The sequence below is a fragment of the Ornithorhynchus anatinus genome, chromosome X5 (genome assembly GCF_004115215.2).
Source record: "Ornithorhynchus anatinus isolate Pmale09 chromosome X5, mOrnAna1.pri.v4, whole genome shotgun sequence".
Taxonomy (NCBI): domain Eukaryota; kingdom Metazoa; phylum Chordata; class Mammalia; order Monotremata; family Ornithorhynchidae; genus Ornithorhynchus; species Ornithorhynchus anatinus.
In genome coordinates this window covers 57,835,590-57,860,314 of record NC_041753.1, presented here as the reverse complement: position 1 = coordinate 57,860,314, position 24,725 = coordinate 57,835,590, and the positions used below count along the sequence as shown (strand labels likewise).

Sequence of the window (24,725 nt, the reverse complement as noted above, 5' to 3'; positions counted from 1 at the left end):
AGATCAGCTGCTAACTGTAAGGATCTCAGTCAATAGCCCATAGTTATCACACTGACACTAACTGAGATTTTTAAAATTCCCTGGGCCCTGTAGAAGATTTTATTTATATATATGTATATACACATATATACATATATCTATAAAGAGAGAGAGACAAGAGAAAAAGCAAGGGTGTTTCTAAGTAGAAAAGGCTCTTCATTTTCCCTTTGTAGGGATCATCATTTTATGATGATATCTGGAAATTGGTGTTTATTTCTTAAAGATCAAGCGTGGAAAATGTTGTTAACATAAAGGATAGGTTCATCTCTGCATAAACACAAGGGGTTCAGTTACTGTCATGACACTGCTCAGGCCTAGTTACATTTATTTGAGTGAACAAACTCAAAGTGACAAGTACTGTTATGATAAGCATATGGGCTCAATTTACCCTGTTAGCAAGATTTTCCTTAAGAGTAAATATGAGTTTTTGAATCCACCTATATTTGCCGACTTGTGGACTATGAGCTGCACACTGGGCTAGTCCTGGAGTGGGTACAGTATAATTAGACCATACACAGTCCCTGCATCTCATGAGGCTCTTAGTCTAGAAGGAACAGTAACATTAGTTTATGGATGGTAAGCAATAGAGTCCACTGACTCAGATAACAGTGTTAAGTTAAAGAAATGAAGAGTTCTTGGAAGAGGAGGGTGGGTTCCTCATAACTTGTGGCAAACTGTCCCAGGTTATAAATAGCCATATTTTCCTAGGGGCTTCAGAGGTTCTGACAGAAAGAATCGGGCTCCCAGTTCATGGAATTCTAGGTGCCAGTTTGACCTCTTCTCCTTCTCTATATTTTTCCTCCAGTCCCTCCTCCACACCCCCTCCTCTCAAGAGATGAGTGTGAATGTGCAATATTAATTATTCCTAAGTTTTTATCCAGCAGGGTAAGCTCTTCCAAGACAAGCAACTAAGACCAATAATAAGGAACTATTCAGAGCCCACTCCGTGCCCCTGCTTGATATCAGAAGCAATGTGAATCATTTAGCACTTTGCTCCGTAGTTTTTTTCCCTTCAAGTTTGACTTCCTACCTTTGTCTGGGGAAAAAGAGAAATGTCTGTGTGAAGGAAGCATTTGTGGCAGCTGAAGCTATGATTAATATTCTTTGAAATATCAAAATATTGGAGTACTTTGGAATGTCACTGCTGTTTGACTGCCCAGGTTTATCTCCACAGGGGCTGAAATGTGTATTTCTAGCTAAAGGTAACTGGGTTTTTTTATATAATTGGAAAAGGCAAGTAAATACAAAAAATTCCCCGGCCTGCTGTTAACACTGCATGAAAGCAGTGGCTAAGCCAATTTTTTGCTCTGTTCGAATGACAACTGTTTGTACAAAATTTCCAGGGAACATTTTTGATGGTACCTAATTTTGTGTTTGTTCGAATGACAACTGTTTGTACAAAATTTCCAGGGAACATTTTTGATGGTACCTAATTTTGTGTTTGGTTAGCATGTTTAGCTTCTGGTATAAAGGGACTAATTGATCCAACAGTGGCACTGTAAAGGATCAGGTCATGGGAAGCCTATGTTTGCCAGTCAGATTTATAGCCCCAAGGATCCCTCAGGAATTCTTTTTTTAAAAGCAGAGTTATGGTTTAGTTGATATTTTGAAAACGTTGAATCCTCAATGGAAATGGTTGGTATACTCTGTCCTCTTCAAGAATCATGTCAAAGATTTGTAATGGTTAATTGACAAACTCGACAAGGGTAAACTTCATCATGACCCTAGCCCCAGGATGAAGTTCCTGGTGGGGGCCAATGAAAGCCAAGGAGAAAGGCTTCATATACTGGACTGGCTCTAAGGAAATGTCTTGGGAGAAATGGCATCATTTTACTAGTCAACAAGAAAGGTTGAGAGCAGATACTTTTATGGGGATCGAGAAAATGTAGAGTTAAATATCCGGGGTGAAATTGGATTATCTGCATGAAGTAGGGCAATGGCACCTAGTTGTAGGAGCCAGTAGGGCAAGTTAACTCACCTATGGGCTCATTCAGGACTCCAAGCTGTAGGCAAGGGATGGGTGGAGATGACGCTGAGGTAGATGGTTTGGGGAATTTGTTTACCATGACTACTATCTCTCTCCATGTGACCCGTGGGCTTCCCTTTGTCATCCTATGCCTGAGAATATATGAAGGGGGCTGGGAAGGCAAAGGGACGTTCAACTGTCATCACCAGCATCTTCTTTGATCATTGCACCACCATTAATCGCATCGGGAATCTCATTGCCGCCAGTCTTTCTTTCATACTCTGGACAGTCATCGCTACATCTCCATATTTGTCTAGTATGCATTTTATCAGGAAGTGCCTACTGCAGAACTTCAGAATGATCGGTCACAAGAGACATATGAGAACCCTCAAGGCAGGGCCGCCTTCAGACTGTAAGAGAGAGGAAACCACCTCGGGAAGCACCGTCTAAAGGGCGATGGGATGGGAGCATTTGAAAACTTGAAAAATCTGCAACTCTGGACTCCCACAGTTCTGGAGTTTTAACTTTGTTAACACGGACCTGGGATGGGAATACAGTGGGTCTGGAGCCACAGGGAGACCAGGGTTCTTATCAAAGAAACACTGGAGACTTGGGTGGATAGCTGCATGCCATCATTGTGTTATGCTTATGTGCCTTGGAAAATGCACATAGGATCATGTGTGTCTAGGCGTCCAGTAACCACAACCTAGGGAGAGTTGGCAATTTTTTTCCCCACCTCAGGGCCGCCAACTGTCTGAGGTTGACCCTGTCTTATGGAGGGGGAACGCAGGCTTACTTAATGTAGATCACCATTCCTCCCTTCTTCAGAGCCCTATTAAAATCATAGCTCCTCCAGGAATCCTTCCCTGACAAATCTCTCATCTCTCCACCTCATTCTCCCTCACATCAAATGCACTAAATTCATTTGATACTGAACACTTTGTTTCTCACCCCACACTCAGTAAACATCGCTATACTCTGTTGTTTCCCCTACCTGTAATTTATTTTACCATCTTTCTCCCCTGCTAGTTGTTAGCTCCTTGAGGGCAAGGATTGTGTCCACCAACTCTATTTTTTCCTGTATTCTCCCTAGGGCTTATAGAGTGCTCTGCATACAGTAAGCGTTCAATAAATACAACTGATTGATTGATTGATTTTCACTGGGAGGATATAATACGAGTGTTAATTTAAGTGACTGAAATATGGATTCTGAGCCAGGGTGGGTAATGTTTTTACCCCTAATGCCTCTACATTATCTTCCCGCTAATGCAACTAATACTGACCTTCATTTTTTCTCAATCCACCTTAATAACCAATGATATTTATTGAGCACCTACTCTGTGCAAAGCACTGTACTAAGCACTGGGAGAGTTTAGTATAACAGAGTTGGTAGACATGTTCATTGCCCGTGGGAGCTTACAGTCTAGAGGGGGAAACAGACATTAACATAAATAAATTACAAATACATACATAAGTGCTGTGGGATTGAGAGTGGGGTGAATAAATCCAAGTGGCAGAGTGATGCAGAAGGGAGTGGGAGAAAAGGAAATGAGGGCTTAGTTGGGGAAGGCCTCGTGGAGACACTATGATTTTACTAAATTTTTGAAGGTAGGGAGAGTGACCATCTGTTGGATATAAAGGGGGAGGGAGTTCTATGCCAGAGGCAGAAAGTGGGCGAGAGGTTGGTGGTGAGGTAGATTACATTGAAGTATAGTGTGTAGGTTGGCATTAGGTGAGTGAGTGAAGTGTGCAGATTGGGTTGCAGTAGTAAATCAGAGTGGTAAGGTAAGAGGGGGCAAAGTGATTGAGTGTTTTAAAGCCAACGGTAAGGAGTTTCTATCTGATGCGGAGGTGGATAGGCAATCACTGGAGGTTCTTGAGAAGTGGGGAAACGTGGACTGAATGGTTCTGTAGTAAAATTATCTGGGCAGCAGAGTGAAGAATGGACTTAAATGGGGAGAGACCAGAGGCAGGGAAGTCAGCAAGGAGGTTGATGCAGGCTTGATTAAGTGCTTGGATTAATGTGGTAGCAGTTTGGATGGAAAGGAAAGGGTGGATTTTAGTTATAGTAATAGAGCAGGTGGGCCCAGCTTGAAGCTGTGAATCAAAACTAAATGGTGAAAAACATTTGAAAACTACAAGCCATGGCAGGTAGGAAAAAAAAAAGAAATAGCATATTCTTTACAACATGTGTACATCCACCCATGTGATCCTCAATTAGAATGATCTAATTATATAGATGAACAATTGAAAATACCCAGTGATGGAAGGGAAACTGGAATCAATCTGTGAACACCAATTTTATGTTGGGTAAATCATTGTGTTCAATTTGAGCTGCACACAAGTGAACTGGGAGGTCTCTGAACAGCATTTCCATGCATTATTCATTCTCTCAACCCACACCCCCACCTATTTCCACCACTGCTTGGTTCTTGTCACTCACACAGAAAAAGGACAAGTCTACCTGAAAATCCCCGGCCTGTAACAGACACTTCACACCAAAGCTGTTCTCACCTCCATTCCTCTTGGATCTCCAGCTCCACTCATTATCTACCCCTGAGGAATCAGTTATAGATTGAGAGTAGTATAAGCAGTGCTTCAGCCTCAGAAACAAGCTCTTAGAACAGTGATTAGTGCTTAGAATGGTGCTTAGCACTGAGAACCATGCTCGGCACATAATAAGTGCTTAACGAATACTATCATTATTATCAGTTGGGAACGTGTCTTTTCAGCTCATCCTTCCTTCCCCTACATGTAGAATAAAATTACTGAACACAGTCTTCTTTAATCCTTGCCAAGTAGAAGCTCATTTTGCAAGGCTGTAGACATAATTGCAAAAGAGAGGGTGAAAAAAAGGAGCTTTTTTTTTCTTTTTACAAGCCTTTTAGCCCAAGCCCCTTCAACCCGCTAACAAAATACAGTTGTTAACTCTGAATGGAATCTCTTCATTGGAATAGGATTGAATTATGCCAGTGATTTTTTCATATTTCAGATAATTGGCCCTGCTCTGCTGTCCAGTATAAGCCAGGGTGTATGGTTCAATGTTTTGGGACTCTGTACAATAAATAGACAGTGCATAAACAGCTCATTGTGGAATTTAGAAGAGAAACATAAAAGTATATAAGTTGATGCTGTCTGAGGGAGTTTTCTGCCACCATTTTGAAATGAATAGCCCATCCTAAAATGGGTTCTCCAAAGAGGCTGTGGAATCTCCATCTCTGGAGTAGTCTTTAAAAGCTGGGAGTATTATCTTCACCCTGGAGTGATATGGGTGGAGTATTACCTAAGGAAGATGGATTTAGGTGATATCTCAAAGGTCTTTCTAGATCTAGTGGTACATTACTTTATGGGGCATAAATTCTTATTACAGGAACACTTTGCGGGCAGGGACTAGATTTCATTCATTCAATTCAATTGTATTTATTGAGCGCTTACTGTGTGCAGAGCACAGTACTAAGCACTTGGGAAGTATAATTTGGCAACAGATAGAGACAATCTCTACCCAGCAGTAGGCTCACGGTCTAGAAGGGGGAGACAGACAACAAAAACAAAACAAGTAGACAGGCATCAGTAACCTCAAAATAGATAAATAGAACCATAGATAGATGCGCATCATAAATTAAATATAGCAATAAATATGTACAAATTTATGCAAGTGCTGTGGGGAGGAGAAGGGAGTAGAGCAGAGGGAGGGAGTAGGGGCAATGGGGAGGGGAGGAGGAGCAGAGGGAAAGGGAGGGAGGAAGTATTTCTTACTCTTATTGTACTTTCCCAAGCACCAAGTACTGTTCAGAGTCCTGCACAGAGACATTAAAGAAATTCAATCAACTGGTTCACTGGATGTATTTAGAACACTGTGTGATCTGTTTTTCATGGGAGAAGTAGGCTTCATGTAGCCTACTTCCTGCACATGGTCAGTGATTCTAGAAAGAGATGCCATAAAGTGACTTGGGCCATCTTGAGTGGACAGGAATCATATCTACCAGCTCTATCGTACTGTGCACTCCCAAGTGTTTAGTACAGTGCTCTGCCACATAGTAAGAACTCAATAAATACCATTGATTGATTGGAGCCATTACAGCTGATGAGCTCCAAAAAAAGTGGACCTAGTTCGATCCTGACGTTCCAGGCTGATATGCAAAAATAGCTGATGTTTTCCAGACAGGGAAGCAAATGGATTTTCCCTTTCTGAAGAGGCAAAAGGCCCCCTGGTCAGATCCTTGTGCCAGTGGAAGACTGGGCAGATTACAAAAGTTGTGCAAAGATCCCAAGCAAAGTCCAGCTAGAGCACAGGCTAGGGGAAGGTCAGTTATCCTTTGGGGCAAAACTTTCTTAATTCACTGGGTTCCATATGTTCCTAGTACCTACATGTTGAGCTCCCTCACTGGGATGACACAGTGGGAAAACCAAAGTCAATATAGTGAGATTGGCCCTTTGGGAATCTTTGTTTATGTGGTCCAAATAGCATATTTTCCATTGGACACTTCCAAGGCACTTTAATAATAATAATAATGGTATTTATTAAGCGCTTACTATGTGCCAAGCACTGTTCTAAGCACTGGGGTGGATACAAGGTCATCAGGTTCTCCCACGTGCGGCTCAAAGTCTTAATCCCCATTTTACAGATGAGTTAACCAAGACACAGAGAGGTGAACTGACTTGCCCAGAGTCATCCAGCTGACAAGTGGCAGAGCTGGGATTAGAAGCCATGACCTCTGACTCCCAAACCCAGGCGTCTTTCCACCAAGCTATGCTGCTTCAAGGGACCTCTACCAGAAAGTGAGAATGAGAGTAATGAAAAAGCCTTGAGGTTGGGCATAGGGGAAGGAAAGTAATGGAAATTGGCAAGGACCACAGAATGGGATGGGATAAGATGGTAGTTCAATTCTAGAGGGCCTGCTGCAGTCCCTTTCCTAACCTCCCTCACACTTCCCTTTCTGGGAGTGTTCCCATCCTGATGTAGGTAATTGTTTATCTTCTGTCAGTCTCAAAGGATTTTCACTTGCTCCTTGCTTTCCCAGTGGAAATGAGCAAGGCCAAATGTTTCTCGTATTTCCAAGAGAAATACAGAGACCACCAGAAAGGAGAGGGGAAAAATGAATCCTTCTCAAGTCCCTGCAGTTTACATGACATCCTCTTTCACTGACTCAGTTTCCCAAGCTGCTCAGATTTTGACAAAATAAGGGGATTGGGTTTACTCTCTTCTCCAACTAACAGGAATCACATCTGTCAAGGTAGGGAGAATAAAAAGAAAAACCCCTTCCTCTACACTAATACTACCTTAAGAGGAGAACTTGCAAAAGGAAGGAGCAGGAGAGAAGTTGGTGAGACAGAAAGCCAAGTAGAAATTTTAAAATGCATAATTTAACATATTTTAAACACCAAAGAACAAAAACAAATACTCCACAGACCAACATAAAATGCAAATCCTTGGAGATAGAGGGAGAAATGTTTTGATCAAAAGAGAGACATTAGATCATCAGTGAAGGATGAAGTGGAAGGTGACTGAAAAGATGCAGTTGAAAAGATTTAACATTCTGCTTTCAAACTCATAGCAAGTCAAAAAATGGTTTGGAACACTGGGCAGACAAATTACCCGAGATGGAGAATGCCAGGCAAAATGGGAGAGGAACCCATAGAGGTAATAGGCAGAGAACTCTTTAAAAAAAAAAATTCAGAAAATCTATCAATCAGTTCCATTTATTGAGTGCTTATTCTGTGCATACCCCTGTACTAATCGGAACAGGTCCCTGGGCCACAGTTTTAAAACAATTCGTCAGATTAAATTAGTGTCACATGTAGGCATGGCACTAAGGCTACTCAGTAATTAAGCAGAATGGAGGGAGGTCCTATGTTGTATGATGTTTGCATGAATAAGGAAAAGGGAATCCTAACTTAGGTACTCTCGACAAATGAAGAAACTATCAATTCATTTAGAAACAAACAGCATCAGTCTCCCAGGATATGTGCTATTTTTTTCCAGCCATTTGCCGTTATTGATTTGCAATTTGACAGAGCAATGGGGCCCAAATGACATTTGCTCTAAAAGCAGTTGTTGCCATGTTTCTTCAAGATGTGGAAATCAAAGGTGTACTGTAGCCAAAAGCCTGGGGGAAGGGTTACCAAGGCCCTTATTTCCTGGTTCCCTTACCGTCATTATGGCCCTATGACAAAAAAGATAACATGAGCATATAATAATAATAATGGCATTTTTAAGTGCTTACTATGTGCAAAGCACTGTTCTAAACGCTGGGGTAGATATAAGGTAATCAGGGTGTCCCACGTAAGGCTAACAGACTTCATCCCTATTTAACAGATGAGGGAACTGAGGCCCAGAGAAGTTAAGTGACTTGCCCAAAGTCACACAGCTGACAAGTGGTGGAATTGGGATTAGAACCCACAACCTCTGGCTCCCAAGCCCAGGCTCTTTCCACTAAGCCACGCTGCTTCTCATGGATGCACACTTCCATACCTCCTAGCTAACAAACCTCCTCCTTCCCACTAATCTCTTACCCAGAGGTTGAATCACTGTACTGAATCAGTGAGCATCCACCACAGGCAGAATATATTGTCGTATTTATTGAGCACTTAATGTGTGCAAAACACTGTACTAAGTGCCTGAGAGAGTACAGTATAACATCAGACACATTTCCTGTCCACCACAAAGCTCACAGTCTATAGGGGGAGAAAGACAATATAAGTACATAATTAGATAAATTACAGATATATGTTGTTGTTGACTTATGCTGTTGAGTCATATCTGACCCAAAGTGACACCATGGACATATCTCTCCCAGAATGCCCCACCTCCATCTGCCATTATTCTGATAGTGGATCCATAGAGTTTTCTTGGTAAAAATACAGAGGTGGTTTACCAATGCCTCCTTCTGCCCAGTAAACCTGAGTCTCTGCCCTCGACTCTCTGCCATGCCGCTGCTGCCCAGCACGGGTGAGTTTTGACTTGTAACAAATTGCTTTCCACTCACTAGCCACTGGTCAAGCTAAGAATGGAAGGGTAGGCCTCTGCTTGACTCTCCCTCCCATAGTCGAGACTGGTAGAGTACTGGAATCTCTCCAGGTGCGACCTTGAGAGGTATACAGATATATACAGATACATATACATATATGTATCTGTAACAAATGAGAGAGGATTCGAATAATAGATTAACAAGAGTGTCAAAAACATAAACACAGAAATGATCGTTTACAAAGGTAAACACAGTTTAGCTTTAGCTGGCATTGTCACTGTGGGTTTATGCTAGAGTACTTTTAAGGGGTTCGGGTACATTCATCCAACAGCGCAGCTCTGTTTGCAGATAGCTCTGATGGAAGAAATGATTTGTGCACAAGCGTGTGGGACTAGAAAGGATAATACAGCATGAGCTTTTCTTATACGGGGTTTTTTAAGAATATGACCTCCATGTTATAGAATGGAACATTTGGTAGTGAGCTAAGAGGCAGCTGGAGTAATTAATTTGACCAGACTAGGAAAAGGTTAAACTGGGGAGACTTTGTAAAGGAAGTAGGTGTTTAGTAGAAGAGAGGGCTTGTTGGGTTTTTTTTCTTCTGTCCTTTCCAAACATTGAAGAAATTTCTAAATGTCTCTGACCATTTCCCCACTTGATGTCACTTTCCAACTCTTTACCCTTTTCTGTATGCTCACTTGATACCTCTAAGATTGCTGCTTTTATAACAGCCTCATTCCCCATGCCTGCACTTCTGGAATTCTCTCCTCAGAGAGCAAAAGAACTGGAGCATACTCCTCACAGGCTGAAGCATGGTTTAAAGCAACTCTGATGGCCTTGAATCAGGAGAACTCTTATATTTTTTAAATACTGACTAGAATATCGTCCTTAAAATTCCCCAGGAAAGCTGTAACTTTAATATTTTTTTAAGACCAATTATATTAAAAATCCCTTCAAACACTCAGTAAGTATAATTGATTTTTTATGGTATTTGTTAAGCTCTTACTATGTGCCAGGCACTCTATTAAGTGCTAGGACAGATACAAGATAATCAGTTTGGGCACAGTCCCTGTCCCACACAGGGCTCACAGTCTTAGTCCCCATTTTATGGATGAGTAACTGAGGCATAGAGAAGTTAAATGACTTGTCCAAGGTTACACAGCAGACGAGTGGTGGAGCTGGGGTTAGAACCCAGATCCTCTGACTCCCAGGCCCATGCTCTTTCAACTAGGCCTTGCTGCTTCTTGACTGATTGATTGATTTATCTCTGGCTTTTTCCTATTATGAAAGTAATACTTTACTAGAGCTGGCCTTAAGCTTTCTATTGGAATAATCCCTGGGAAATGCCGCATTGTGTAATATGACATGGAGTAGAAGTCTCCTTGCATCATGTTTTCTTTATTGCTTACAGAATTTAATCAAAGTCCTTGCTTTAAGGAAGAAATGATTTCCACAACCTAGACCAAAACTATGAGATCAATCAATCAGTGTGGAGAGGCAGTGTGGACTAGAGGTTGCCTACTGTGTAACAGTCACTTAACTTCTCTGTGCTTCAGTTTCCTCATCTGTAAAATAGGGGTAAAATGCCTATTTTCCCTCCCTCTTAGACTGTGAACCCCATGTGAACCAGGGACTGGGCCCAATCTGATTATGTTAAATCTACCCCAGGGCTGAGCACAGTGCTTGGCATACAGTAAGTGCTTAATAAACACAATCGATATTGATAATTTATTTTTAAGTGCCTGTGTACTAAGTGTTTGGGAGAGTACAATAGAATTAATTGACATGATCTCTGCACTCAAGCAGCTTACAGTCTGTGTGTACAGTTTACTTCAGAGGACGATCACAATAACCTGCTGATGGTTCTGGTTAATTAGCATTTACTTTTTCTTCTGTCACAATATACATTATGACTTCTAAGGTTGAAGGGATTTTGGTGGAAAGCTGAGATGGGCCCCAAAAATTTAGTTAACCAGGGGATGACTTCCAACAAGAATTGTTGTCCAAAGCATATTGGCAGAAAAATGGGAGGATTTTTGCAGGTGGGGGCCAAGTGCTTTTGATATCAGATATGCTCTGTTTGGTAAGGGTTTAGCCAGAGAAATGGTTAAACCTTTCATTCACACCCCAATGGTTTTTCCACATTTCTATCAACATACACTGCAATTTTTTTTTGATTAATTCATTGAAAACCCTCCTTTTTGGTTTTTGCTTATTACTGTGAAGTTTTTCACTCATAGTGATTACAACCAATGCTATGTTATTTTTTATTCAGTAGATCCACATTGTGTATTCAGTAGATCCACATTGCCTGGTCAGGTATTGTTTATGTGGTAAGATGATTTTTTGATTTTTGTATGTTTGAAAGCCTGCCTAAAAGAATGCAAATCCAGATGGCTGAATGAATGCCCTTTGACTATTATGGACCCAATATTGCCTCTAAATGCATATCTACTGTTATTTACACCTGCATTTTCTAAATGCAATCATTAAAATTTGGATAGAAAGCTGATTTTTTTTGTAGTAAAACCTACTAAGAGTTAGGTTTAGAACTTGAGTTATGTAGATAAATATGAACTGGCATGATCACCAGGAAAAGCAGAATTCATGTAGCTAACTTTTTAAGACTGAACAACTGCCAGTTGACTGTATCTTGCTCCATAATGCAGCTAAACTATGACATAAAATTAAAGCCCAATCTTCACATTACAAAGCAAACTTAGAAAAAGTTTCAAGAAATCTATCAGGCTGGAAGCACTTTACTCAGCCTTTACAACATTTTCTCCTTACAGTTGTCAACACACTAATACAGCTGATGGCTAGGAGAATTGGCAAAATGGAGTCATGGACTTCCAATGCTGGTGGTTATGTCTTCAATTTGGGGAGATTTTGTCTGTTTGTTTGTTGTTATCAGAGGGCATTTACTTACTTTCTTTTAGACCCCACTGTTTCCAAATTCAGTAAAATCTCCTTCTAATAAAGCCTTCCATTTGTTCTGGCAACTAGCAATAATACAAAACACCTTTTATATTATATTTCTTCTCCCCATTTATAGTCTTAGATTGTTAGGTCTCTGAGGGACAGGGACCATGACTAATTCTCACCGATGTATTCTGTCCCAGGGCTTAGTTAGTGCTCTGAAAACAGTAAGTGCTTAATAAATACTATTAGTACTATTTTTAGAAACAAGCATTAATCAATCATTGGTATTTATTGAACATTTACTCTGGCAGAGCACTGTGCTAAGTGCTTGGAAGAGTACAATACAGCAGAATCGAAGTGCCCTTCTCTGGCCCTTTGTAGTAGCATCTTCACTCAAAATCTGTCCCGCCAGTTTTATTTGTCAGAAGTTTGGCTGTGAGCTCTGGGAAGAATAAGCTAAATGAGGCTATTAATTAAAAATGACCATATTGCTCTTAGCTCATCTCTTAGTGGGTCTTTTTCATAATAAACTCCTCTTGAGGTTGAGTTAATCAAAAACTCAATTGTGTTTACAATTTATTTGAAAGTAAGGCAGGCACATTCAAACCATAGCTGTGTTGCCTCAAATATAAAGAATAGCCTACCTCCCAAAGACTACAGGGTATGGATGGCCCTCGGTGTCCAAATACATTGAGGCTGCAGTGCAAAGTTGGAGATCTTTTAATTAAAACCAAGTGACTTTGTTTATCACATCAGAACTCTGAGAGATTTGAACTCACCCTATCATGCCCTGCGGGATGAAGTACAGTACGCTTTGAAGAAGGAGCATCAATTACTTGAAATTCCTTTCTTTTAAACCAAGGAAAAGTTTTATTAAAATATTTATCTTTGATCATAAATATTCCTTTGGCAGATTTTGAGAAACTTTGAGGTTACTGACAGAGACATTAACAGGAGAATATGTCTTCTGGGCCTCCCAAATTATAATGAGTAGTTTGCAGTGGCAGCCACCTTGAAAATAGGTTCAGAAAATCAGCCTAAGTGAGGTCGAGATTCAGTGAAGAATCCTTCCTCAACAATAATTTGATTCCATTTGAAGGAATGATTCCTCTAAATGACTATGACTTTTTAATAACTTTACAATCCATAATTTAGCTTTACACTGGAAAGAGCACGGGCTTTGGAGTCAGGGCTCATGAGTTCAAATCCCAGCTCTGCCACTTGTCAGCTGTGTGACTGTGGGCAAGTCACTTAACTTCTCTGTGCCTCAGTTCCCTCATCTGTAAAATGGGGATTAAGACTGTGAGCCCCACGTGGGACAACCTGATTCCCCTGTGTCTACCCCAGCGCTTAGAACAGTGCTCTGCACATAGTAAGCGCTTAACAAATACCAACATTATTATTATTATTACAGAGTAGCCAAATTTCTGGGGAAAATGGGACAAGAGAAAAGAAAGGAGGAGGCAGACTCACTGAGTTGCCACTGCTAAAGAGGTCACTCATTCAGAAATGGCAGCTGAGGAGGACAGAAAGAAGGAAAGGGAACGAGGCTTCTCAGCCTTACCTACTCTTTCTTCCTCCTTTTCCTCTTTCTCTTCATCCTTTTTCTTCTCCTCCTCTTGGTCGTCTTCATCATCCCCTTCCCATTCCTGTTGCCTTCACCACTACTAATGAGATTGAACTTCGCCCATCCCGGGGCCATTTATGGAAATTTCCAGCCTGGCCAGAAAGATGTTGTTTCAGCTGCACGAATAACCCCAGAGTCATCCAGTTCAGCCACAGCAGAGATAATAATAATTATGTTATTTGTTAGCGCTTACTATGTGGAGAGCACTGTTCTAAGCACTGGGGTAGATACAGGGTAATCAGATTGTCCCATGTGGGGCTCACATTTTTTAATCCCCATTTTTACAGATGAGGTAACTGAGGCACAGAGAACTTAAGTGACTTGCCCAAGGTCACACAGCAGACTCCTGGCAGAGCTGGGATTAGAACCCATGACCTCTGACTCCCAAGCCCATGCTCTTTCCACTAAGCCACGCTGCTTCTCTCTTCTCTCAGAGATGTGGGTGGGGTCAGTGGTTGATGCAGATACCAGAGAGAAAAAAGAGGAGGGGTAGAGAGGATGCCAGGAGTCACCATTTTCCTCCTCTTCCTCATCTTCTTCCTCCCAATTTCACTACCACTCTCACGTCTATTATGCCTCCCATAGGGTGGTGGGACAGATTCCTGATTGAGAGTGTTTCAGACTTTTCTACCACCTATACTGCTGCCCTACTATTTAATAATATTGGTATATGTTAAGCACTTACTATGTGCAGAGCACTGTTCTAAGCGCTGGGGGGAGATACAGGGTAATCAGGTTGTCCCACGTGGGGCTCACAGTTAATCCCCATTTTACAGATGAGGTAACTGAGGCACAGAGAAGTGAAGTGACTTGCCCACAGTCACACAGCTGACAAGTGGCAGAGCCGGAAGTCGAACCCATGACCTATGACTCTGAAGCCCAGGCTCTTTCCACTGAGCCACACTGACCTGAAGGCACTCCCCAGAGTCTACACAGAGTGGCCCAGGGGTGTGGCAGAAGGCATAAGGTCTGAGCCTGTCATTGGGCAGGGATTGTCTCTATCTGTTGCCATACTGTACATTCCAAGCACTTAGTACAGTGCTCTGCACATAGTAAGCACTCAATAAATACTATTGAATGATTAAGGTCACTATCATCTGCTAGCATCCCCTGCCAGCAACTGAATTCTGCAGACATCTGGGCCTTCCTGGGAAGGGATGCCCAAGGAAGTGACCCCATGGCTGGGAGATCAGACCAAGTTCAATACAACATTGCTAAATCCTATGTGTAATGGACTGACCCTAAAATAGGAATGACCAATTCATCTTTTGCCTGCTGTTAGTCTTGTATTGCTGGGAGGGATGCAGGCATCATTAATGTTTTTTATTATTTCTTTTTCCAACTTCCATGCAGTTCTCTTCATGGAGCCCTGTGATGGGGTTACCATTTACGAGAACAAGAGGCTTATCCTGCCTCCAATGCCAAAGAGGAGCACGAGTCTTTTCTTGTCTAGGGGCAACCCTAATGACAGGGCATGGAGGACTTTACTGTTTGGCCAGTTGCAATGTATTGCAAATGAGAAAAATTCCAAGGAAATGTTGGTATGGAAGTGAGTCACTTCCATAATCAGAAAAAGGTGACACCGTACTTAAAGCATGGTTTCCCCTTGACTTTAAACAAATTTGGCAATGAATATTGACACAGAGCCATATAGTATGATCTCAGTTGAAACTTTAAAATTTGGAGATGTCATTGTTAGCCATTTTTCCTGGAAGAACCCAAAAATATTAAGAATCTCATATTTGGTATGCCTGCAAAGGCGAAGCAATAAAAGCATTTTTGTTGGTCAACCACTCCTTCTTACTTTGAAAAGTCTTCATTTTTGATCCCCAGGCCTTGGTCCGGCTATTATATATGGACAGTGTATCATTTAAGATGCCTAGTCTTTTCCACGTTTTACAAACCTGCAACTTTCTGAATCATGGAATAAAAGCATAGTCCATATTCCCAGATATTCTCTCTGGAAATATAAATAAGGATTTCCCGGTATCAACATTGTAAAATGTCAAATCTCCAAGAGGAAGACGTGCTATAGTAGTATGGTAGACTTACTAGCATTTTATCTTCAAACTGCTTTACAGCCAGGATCTCCTTAATTCTTAGAGCCTGCTGGAAAAAGAGGCAGTAATATCAGGGTTTAATAGTTGGGAAAACAAAAACAGAGGATTAAAGTTATTTCCCCTATATCACCGAATCTTTGTGTCTGCAGCGAGCTTAGGCTCCTTATCCTATTCTAAAACTTCTCAAAGAGAAGTTGAACTTGTTTTAAAACACATTTATCACTATAATATCTTTACAGAAATGATACATTATGTTGTTTTTTTTTAATCTGATCTTTTTATCCTTTGCAAGATAGTGATAGAGTATACACTGGCTTCTGTAACTTAATATTTTTATGGTCCCATGTTACATAAGAGAGAACTAATAAGTGTACAATAATAATGCATGAGTGTCTATTAAAGCTGGGAAAATGTATTGAATCTCCTTTGGCCCTCCATCATGACAATCAAGGGAACGGTTCCCAACACCTAGTAAACTGGCACTAAATCAAAGAAAATGTGTGATACTGTGTTTAATAGAGAAAGCGTTGCAGACACGGACTGAAGTTGCAGGAGCTGTACAGTATTTTTAAGAATCTTCTTGCAGAAAATACCCAATTTTGCTTGAACATGCCCAGGGCAAGTCTAACTTTAGGCAGTAAACTAATCAGTCAATCAGATTGTAGATTGTAATCTCCTCTCTAGACAGTAAACTCCTTATGGGCAGGAGACCTGTCTATCAACTCTGCTATACTGCTGCTATGCTCTACTCTCCCAAGCACTTAATACAGTGCTCTGCCCACAGTAAACATTCAATAAACATGACATTGAATCACTGGTATGTATTGAGATCTTACTGTGTGCAGATCACCATATTAAGACCTTAGGAAAATCCAGTTCGATAGAGTAGGTCATGATAAGGGGAGTGTGCCTTGCAGATCGGATGAATGTTGGTGGAGCTACCTGCTAATTGTCCTACCTCCCAGCCACCCAGGAAATCTGTTATCATCAAGTCCATTAAATGGATGAGACATTTCCATCTATCAGCCCTAATCCTCCTTCTCCCTCCCCGCCTTCACCACCACTACCACTCTGTCAGGGCAGGCTGAGGTTGGGGTGAGGGAGAACACAAAGCTATTAAGCACAATCTGGGCAGTAGCTTCAATCAGATAAATCTGGGGGTCTCTCAAAAGGCTAGAAGAATATGAGGAACTACAAAATGAGGTTGAGGCAAAAGCAGAGTAGACAGAATTTGGGTGGTTCAGCCAGTAACTCAGTAGCCTCAGACTGAGAAACTTCAGATCTCAGTAAATAACCCAAAACACTTGAAAAATATCAAAATAACCCCCCCCCCCCCAAATAATACAGAACAAACACTAAGCCCTTGTCACTTGCTGTTCTGAAGTGCATCGTTCTGAATAGAACTAATGCAAAGAAGTTTTCTGGGAGAGACTCTGTAATCTTTTCCAGTGACCCATTCAAGCTGTCGTGTTCTTTAACAACTGATTTTGCTATAAACTCAAATCCCTAATATCTCCAGTGGTGGCCTATCAACCTTCACATGAAGCAAAAACTCCTCACTATTGGCTTCAGAGCTCTCCATCACTTTGCCCCTTCCTATCTCACTTCCCTTCTCTCCTTCTGCATCCCAGCCCACACACTCCACTCCTCTGCTGCTAACCTCCTCACTGTGCCTAATTTTCGCTTTTCTCGCCGTCGACCCCTGGCTCATGTCCTACCTCTGGCCTGGAATGCCCTTCCTCCTCACATCCACCAAAATAGTTCTCTTCCCCCCTTCAAAGCCCTACTGAGAGCTCACCTCCTCCCGGAGACCTTCCCAGACTGAGCCCCCCTTTTCCTCTGCTCCTCCTCCCCTCCCCATTGCCCCTACTCCCTCTCTCTGCTCTACCCCCTTCCCCACCCCACAGCACTTGTGTTTATTTATACATATTTATTTTTCTATTTATTTTATTAATGATGTATATATATCTATATTTCTATTTATCTCTTTTGCTTCTATTAATGCCTGTCTACTTGTTTTGTTGTCTGTCTCCCCCTTCTAGATTGTGAGCCTGTTGTTGGGTAGGGATTGTCTCTATCTGTTGCCAAATTGTACTTTCCAAGTGCTTAGTACAGTGCTCTGCACACAGTAAGCGTTCAATAAATACGATTGAATGAATGAATGAACAGAAAAAGGAATGAGCAATCATCGGTAGCATTGAGATCCATGAAGGAAAAAGGAATGAGCAATCATCGGTAGCATTGAGATCCATGAATTGACTCATTTTTTTCAACCTGCCCTAGACTGCCCTGAACAATATCTATTTCCTAAGTCATCTCAGTGTTACAGAGTTTCAGGAGAAGCTTGGCAGCAGGTAACCAGTGTGAGCCTCGGATTTTAAACCTGGCAAGGGGCCTGGAATATTGCAGCATTGCAACGTGAAAGCCCTGGGGAGACACAAAGGGAAGGAGGCAAGCATGAGCCCATGTGTGGCCCCTCCTGGATTCACACCCATGATTCAATATGGTGCCTATTGGCATTATCCCCATTATAACTAGAGTGGCTTATTGGTTTGCCTTAGGATGCACAATAGATAAGTAGTAGATCTGGGAATGAGGCCCAGTCTCTCACAGTGAATCATGGTAACTCTCTCTCTCCCTCTTCTCTCTCCCTCTCTCTCTAGAGAGAGGGAGAGAGAGAACTCTATATACAGACTGTGTATATATGCCTGACTTTAATTTCACTTTCCATTAAGGATGAGACTGATGTATCTCTATGTGACCTCTGTGTTGGAAATTCTGCTGCCTACCTAGAACCCATTTTGACAATGTTTCTGAAGTATTTAGTAGACACAGTTCTCTGATTTGAATTTTTTTGTTGTTTTTCCTTTTTATTTCTTTGGTTTGCTTGGTTTCCTTTCTCTTTTTCCTTTTCCTTTCGAATTCTACTACAGGAATTGGCCAAGGAGTTCCTGTCGTGGCCCTCATTGTGGAAGGTGGACCAAATGTAATCTCCATTGTTCTGGAGTACCTTAGAGACACTCCACCAGTTCCTGTGGTGGTCTGTGATGGGAGTGGACGGGCATCTGACATCCTTGCTTTTGGACATAAATATTCTGAAGAAGGAGGGTAGGTAACACTGTGAACCTCCACAGGGCAAGAGTTCTGGGAATGATCTATTTTTGAGACTTGGAAACCATCATGCTTGCTGAAATGATTTAAATCATTGGAACTTGGCCTCCACTAATCCTATTGGTGATTAATTGCTTTCCTGCTACATATGGTAGCAAGTGGTATCCTTCTGACTAAATAATACATATGGTTTTGGTTGCAGAAGCTTATGGTTTTGGTTGCAGAAGCCTCCATAAATCCATGACACTTTGCACATCTGATTCGATGATGACATTAGGTTGGGGATTTGTTACTGAGCCTTCTATAGCACTTGAATTCAAAATAACTTGCATGCCATCAATCTTTGCTTCACTCTAGAGAGTAAAAAATTGTAGCTCATTGTATAGCTGGAGAAGTACCTTGCCCAAATCCTAGGGCCATGCCTATAGTGATAGACATCATAAGAGTTTTATTTAAAGTGCCAGGTTCATACCTGCCTCTAGTATTTTCAGGGGAGTAGATGCATCCAATTTACACAGCGTAGTGAAGAAATCAAACAAGAGTATGGACCTGTGGCAGGCCAAATTTCTCTGGGTTGTAATTCTTCTTCTTCAACTAAGCCTTCCATTTGCTTTTAGGAAACACATTATTACCCTAGAAATCTGATATAATTGTGATTTGGAATTTACAAATATATTCATTTAATACCCAATGAAAATCGGCATTGTAACCTGTAGTTAGGCTTATGACATATTTGTTTGAGCTCAGATTAAACAGAAGTTATATGACATGAGCAATGAAAATGCCCCAAGTTCTGTATTTCAACTCATTAAGATGGGTTTACTGGCATCTGTTCTTGCATTCCTACCCTCCCCACCACCCCAGCCCCAATTTGGCCAATGTGTTATATTGCTCTTAACTAAGCTCATTTATTCATGTGTGCACATTGTGCCCAGGATTGTGGGTCCCACATTGGCTTTTTCAATCACACATGCGCAGGCATATGAATTTCACAGTTCAGCGGTGTCCTCTTTCAATATGAAGGATCAAATACATTTTCTCCCTCCTATTTTAGACTCTGAGCCCCATGCAGGATAGGAATTGTGTCCAACCTAATTAACTGGTACCTACCCCAGAGTTTAGAACAGTGTTTGGCACATAGTCAGTGCTTAGCAAATACCATACAAAAATATTTGTACAGCAGAGTTTAGTATGGTCTAAGGAAGGGAGAGGCTGGAAATAAGAAGCCTGTTAAAGTAATCTAGCTGGACAGTGGGGGAGAATGTGAAGCAATAGTATTCATTGAGCACTTACTCTGTGAAGAACACTGTACTCAGTACTTGGAAGAATACAATAAATTTAGTAGACATGAAAAAGTAGTTATAGAAACAACAGAGTGTAAAGATATGTATATAATGGTGTGTGTCAGTACCCAAGGGCTTAGGTGACCTGGAAGTGCTGAATTGACAACTGGTAGGGGGTTGGATAGAGCAGGTAGGAGGGATGGAGGGAGATGAGAGCAAAGGATGAAATGGGGATAGAGAAGAGTCAAAGAAAATGCCATGGTTGCAGACTTGAGAGATGGGGAGGATTGTGGTGGTGTTAGAAATGATGAACACCTTAGGTGGAAGAGAGGATTTATAAGGCAAAACGAGTTCAGTTTTGGACATGTTACAGTCAGTCAGTCAATCGTATTTATTGAGGCTTACTGTCTGTTGGGCACTGTACTAAGCACTTGGGACAGTAAAATACAACAATATAACAGGCACATTCCCTGCCCAAAACAAGTGAACAGTCTAAAGGGGGAAACCAACATTAATATAAATAAATAATTACACTTGCACTGGTGCTGCTTGTGGGACATCCATGTAGAAATCTCCAGGAGGCAGGAGGAGATGTGAGATTGCAGAGGAGAGGGGTTGGGGCTAATGAGCTAGATTTGGGCATCCCCTGCATTGAGATGGTTGTTGATATTGTGGGAGCTGATGAGCTCCCCAAGAGAGTGAGTACAGATTGAGAATATAGAAAGGGACCCAGAACTGAACCAAAGTGGTGCTTGTAAGGGTGGAAAAAAGCAGGAGTATCCAGGAAATATTGAAACATCAGGATTTACTGAAATCTGTTAAGTGGAAAAAGACAAAGATAAAAGCAAAGCAGTAAACCTGAAGGACAAGGAAGATGGTGGTGGTGTAAACTCTAATGAGGTTTGCTGGTGGCAGGGGGTAAGGTTTAAGAGGGAAGATTCATTCATTCATTCAATCATATTTATGGAGTGCTTATTGTGTGCGGAGCACTGTACTTAGTGCTTGGAATGTACAATTCGGCAAAAGAGACAATCGCTGCCCAACAACGGGCTCACAGTCTAAAAGATGATGCAGGATTCAGTTTGGGCTATGTTGAGTTTGGTTTAACTGTAGGACATCCACGCAGTAATATCCTGGAGGCAAGAGGAAATGTGTAAATTGGTATGGAGCAGTCAGCGCTAGAGAAGCAGTATGGCTTAATGGATAGAGCACAGGCCTGGGAGACAGAAATACCTGGGTTCTAATCCCAGCTCCACCATATGTCTGCTTGTGACCTTGGGCAAGTCACTTAACTTCTCTGCACCTCAGTTACCTCATCTGTAAAAGTGGGGATTAAAAGCATAAGCCCCATGTGGGTCAAGACTCTGTCCAGCCTAATTGACCTGTTTCTACTCTAGTGCTTAGAACAGTGCTTGGCACATTGTAAGCATTTAACAAGTACCATAATTATTATTTTCTGCATAGAGGTGGTGGGCTGAATCCATGGAAACATATAGTTCCCTAAGAGTATGAGTAGTCTTTATTGGATGCGTATTGTCTGCACAGCACCTTACTAAGCACTTGGGAGAGTTCAGTGCAAGAGAATTGGTAAATATGTTCCCTGTCCACAAGGAGCTTACAGTGTAGAGGGGGAACTTACTGTCTAGAATGTATAGTGAGAAGGATGGGGGCCCAGAACAGGTCATGTTTCCAAAAGGGAATGCTCAAAATCGTCAAAGACAGCCAAGAAGTCATGGAAGATTAGCACAAGTTAGGAGTCCATACAATTTGGCTAAAAGGAGGTCATCGGAGACCTTGGTGAGCACAGTGGCAATGGAGTGAAGGGGGCTAAAACCAGCTTGTAGGTGGGTATGCACACTCTGTTCATTGAGTTTGGGTTAAGAATGGAGCAAGGGGATGGGGTGATAACTGGAGAGTTGAATGGGATTCAGAGAAAGATTTTTCAGTGAGGGAGAGACTTAGCATGTTTGAAAGTTCATTTAAATTATTGTGCAGAATTATCCCTTTCTTTATATTTTTTACCATTTTGAGACCTACATATGGGTGAAAATGGAAAAATAACATTTGTATTGCTATTTTTCCATTTTGAGTCACCTTCTTGAATGAACTTTTGATGCAGCAACAAAGCAAGATGAATAAGCGCTTAGTACAGTGCTCTGCACATAATAAGTGCTCAATGAATATGACTGAATGAATGAATGATTAGCAATACCCTTGATTATGGGAAAGCATTATTCCCACTAATTATCTTCTACCATATGTTCATTAGCCAAACATTATTATTAGCCAAACCTGTCCCAGCATTATCATATTTTTAGGTCTAATCCAGGCCTGTTGTATCATTTTGACACAACATCTCAACATTTTAGCCTAACTAGAATTGCCTTTTTCAATCATTCTCAAATTGCCATTTTCTGCAGTTATAATCACATAGACCCATATAATGTAATTCCAATATGAGGCTTTTTTGGTTTATTTTGGATTTTTATTAAAAATGAATTTTCTTTCCTGAGCCTTATTTTAACCTTTGGGATTTTTTTTTCAATCTAAACTTTGAATGCCCAGAGACTATAAAACAATACAAGAATGTGAATTTGAGAGTGAGTCATTTTGGAAACTAAATGCAATTGGTGGAACGGAAAATCTCTTCGAGACCAGACTGTTTGAAGTAAAGACAAACCGTGTCTTTCATAATGCAAATAGACTTTGATAGCCTGACTGGCATTAGCGATTCAATTATTCTACCTTTTCTTCTATTCTCTCCATGTCCATTCTGTGCCTTATAAGTGTATCAAAGAAAAAATGAGACTATTTCAAGAAGCTCTTTGGTATTTTCTAACAGTTTGCATCCCAGTTTTCACTGAAACACAAAGAAACTACAAGGCATTCACCTTTGCTATGTTACATTACTTTATCAATATTATTAAACCATTCATTTCTGCCTACTACCTGCAGACAACACATTAACTAATGTAGCGGATCCTGTAAGCATTTGTCCTTATCTAGGTCATAAAGCCCTGGCTCTTTTTGAGGCTTGACTGAGGTAAATGGATATTTTGCTCTAATTGCCTGTCCATTTACATATTTAGCTTGCATATGTTTTCGAAGATGCAGGTGATTAGCACTAAATGTAGCCCAGGAATAATTATGCATGTTACACTTTCTGTTTAGATTACAGTTTCTCGGATTTATTTTGATTTTTAAATCAAAGGTCATTTTGAACCACCCATTTCTACTGTAACTCAAAGAAAACACCCAAGACATTTGAGCTTCCCCTTTGCTCCTCACTCTAGAGTACAAACACATTGCAGAAGAAAGTCCAAGGTTTAGGCTGAAGTACATATACTCACTGTGACAGGATCCTCTAAATTGGATAAATCATATTGCTTCATCTTCCTGAGAACTGCACCTAGTATGTGCCTTGACTCCTACTTACATAGCTCAATTATATTAGCAATTTTAGCCACGTATCCTAACCATCATCCTTAGTTTTGTATAATTTGGTAAATAGGTACACTGGGTATATCACTAATCTTTCCAATGTTTTATTCAAAGGCATGGATGAAATGCATAATCATTGAGAAGGGAAAAAAAATCACCTGGTCCCATATAAGCTAAACCAAGAATATTAGCCTAGTGCTAGCAGAAGCACATATCTCCAACTCAGTTTCAATGTGACCAAAGCTGATGGAAAAGCTATCAAGAGAGAGCCCTAACTTGACATTTTAGAAAGATGGCTGCAGGATAAATCCTTAAATTCATCATCAGTGTTCATTGGAGCACAGCATTCTGTAGAGTTGAAAATTTGTGATGTGATTTAGGGTCACACATGTTTTCTTTTTCACCTCAAAAGAGTTTTCCGTTCCAGACAGAAGGATGTCAAAAGCCTATTATATGTCTCTATCAGATCTGCCCAAACGGAGTAATTGATCCTGGTGGTTTAGTCTTCCAGCATGATTTAGAAATAATTGGAATGTCAAGTGAGAAAGAAAGAATGTAGGAAACAAAAATTGAACATATTTGCTTCAGGTGTCCACCTAGTTTATATTCATTTCATCTCCTTTTCACTGAGGTGATGCCAGAGTTTGATGCTATTTTAAATGCATTCATAAATATGCAAGCACATTCATGCAATTCAGAAATACACACACACACACACACACACAAATCCCTAGTTGATGAGCAGATAGAATAGGAGCAGATAGAATAGGTCTTTTTAAAATGGTTTTAAGTGCTTACTTTGTGCCATGCACTATACTAAGCACTGGGGTAGATAGAAGATAGATCAGATTCAGTCCCACATTGAGCTCACAGTCCAAGTAGGAGGGAGAGTAGGTATGAATCCCCTTTTTGCTGATGAGGGAACTGAGGCAGAGAGAGGTTAAGTGACTTGTCCAAGGTCACACAGTAGGTAGGTCGCGGAGCCAGTATTAAAATCCAGGTCCTCTGGCTCCCAGGCCCATGCTCTTTTCACTAGACTACACTGCTTCCTTGAGATCTTAAAACCTCAACAGCAACAAGGGTGAATGAAAGCTGCCAGCAAAAATACATTTACAACTAGCTTGGTCTTCTTGCCATCAGATTATGGTTTTGCTTTTTTCCCAGCTCCCTCTTCCTTCTATTTCTTCTATGCACTTGGATCTGTGACCTTTGGACATTTGATATTCACTCCAGTCTTAACACCATAGCACTTATGTGCATATCTTTAAATTATTTATCATAAATTATTTATATTAATGCCTGTCTCCCCCT

At 41.0% G+C, this 24,725-nt stretch overlaps 1 protein-coding gene and 1 non-coding gene across 2 annotated transcripts in view; one reads left to right on the top strand and one right to left on the bottom strand.

Annotated features, from left to right (window-relative positions):
* TRPM3 (transient receptor potential cation channel subfamily M member 3) overlaps positions 1-24,725 on the top strand; it is a 213,209-nt gene that overhangs the window by 40,326 nt on the left and 148,158 nt on the right. Inside the window, exon 5 of the mRNA XM_039910775.1 lies at positions 18,513-18,687. Within this exon, the coding sequence (XP_039766709.1) occupies positions 18,513-18,687 (175 nt within the window). The remainder of the gene's footprint in view (positions 1-18,512; positions 18,688-24,725) is intronic.
* LOC114808540 lies at positions 8,965-9,101 on the bottom strand. The gene has a single exon (XR_003756387.1). It is a non-coding gene; the product is annotated as a small nucleolar RNA SNORA7 (small nucleolar RNA).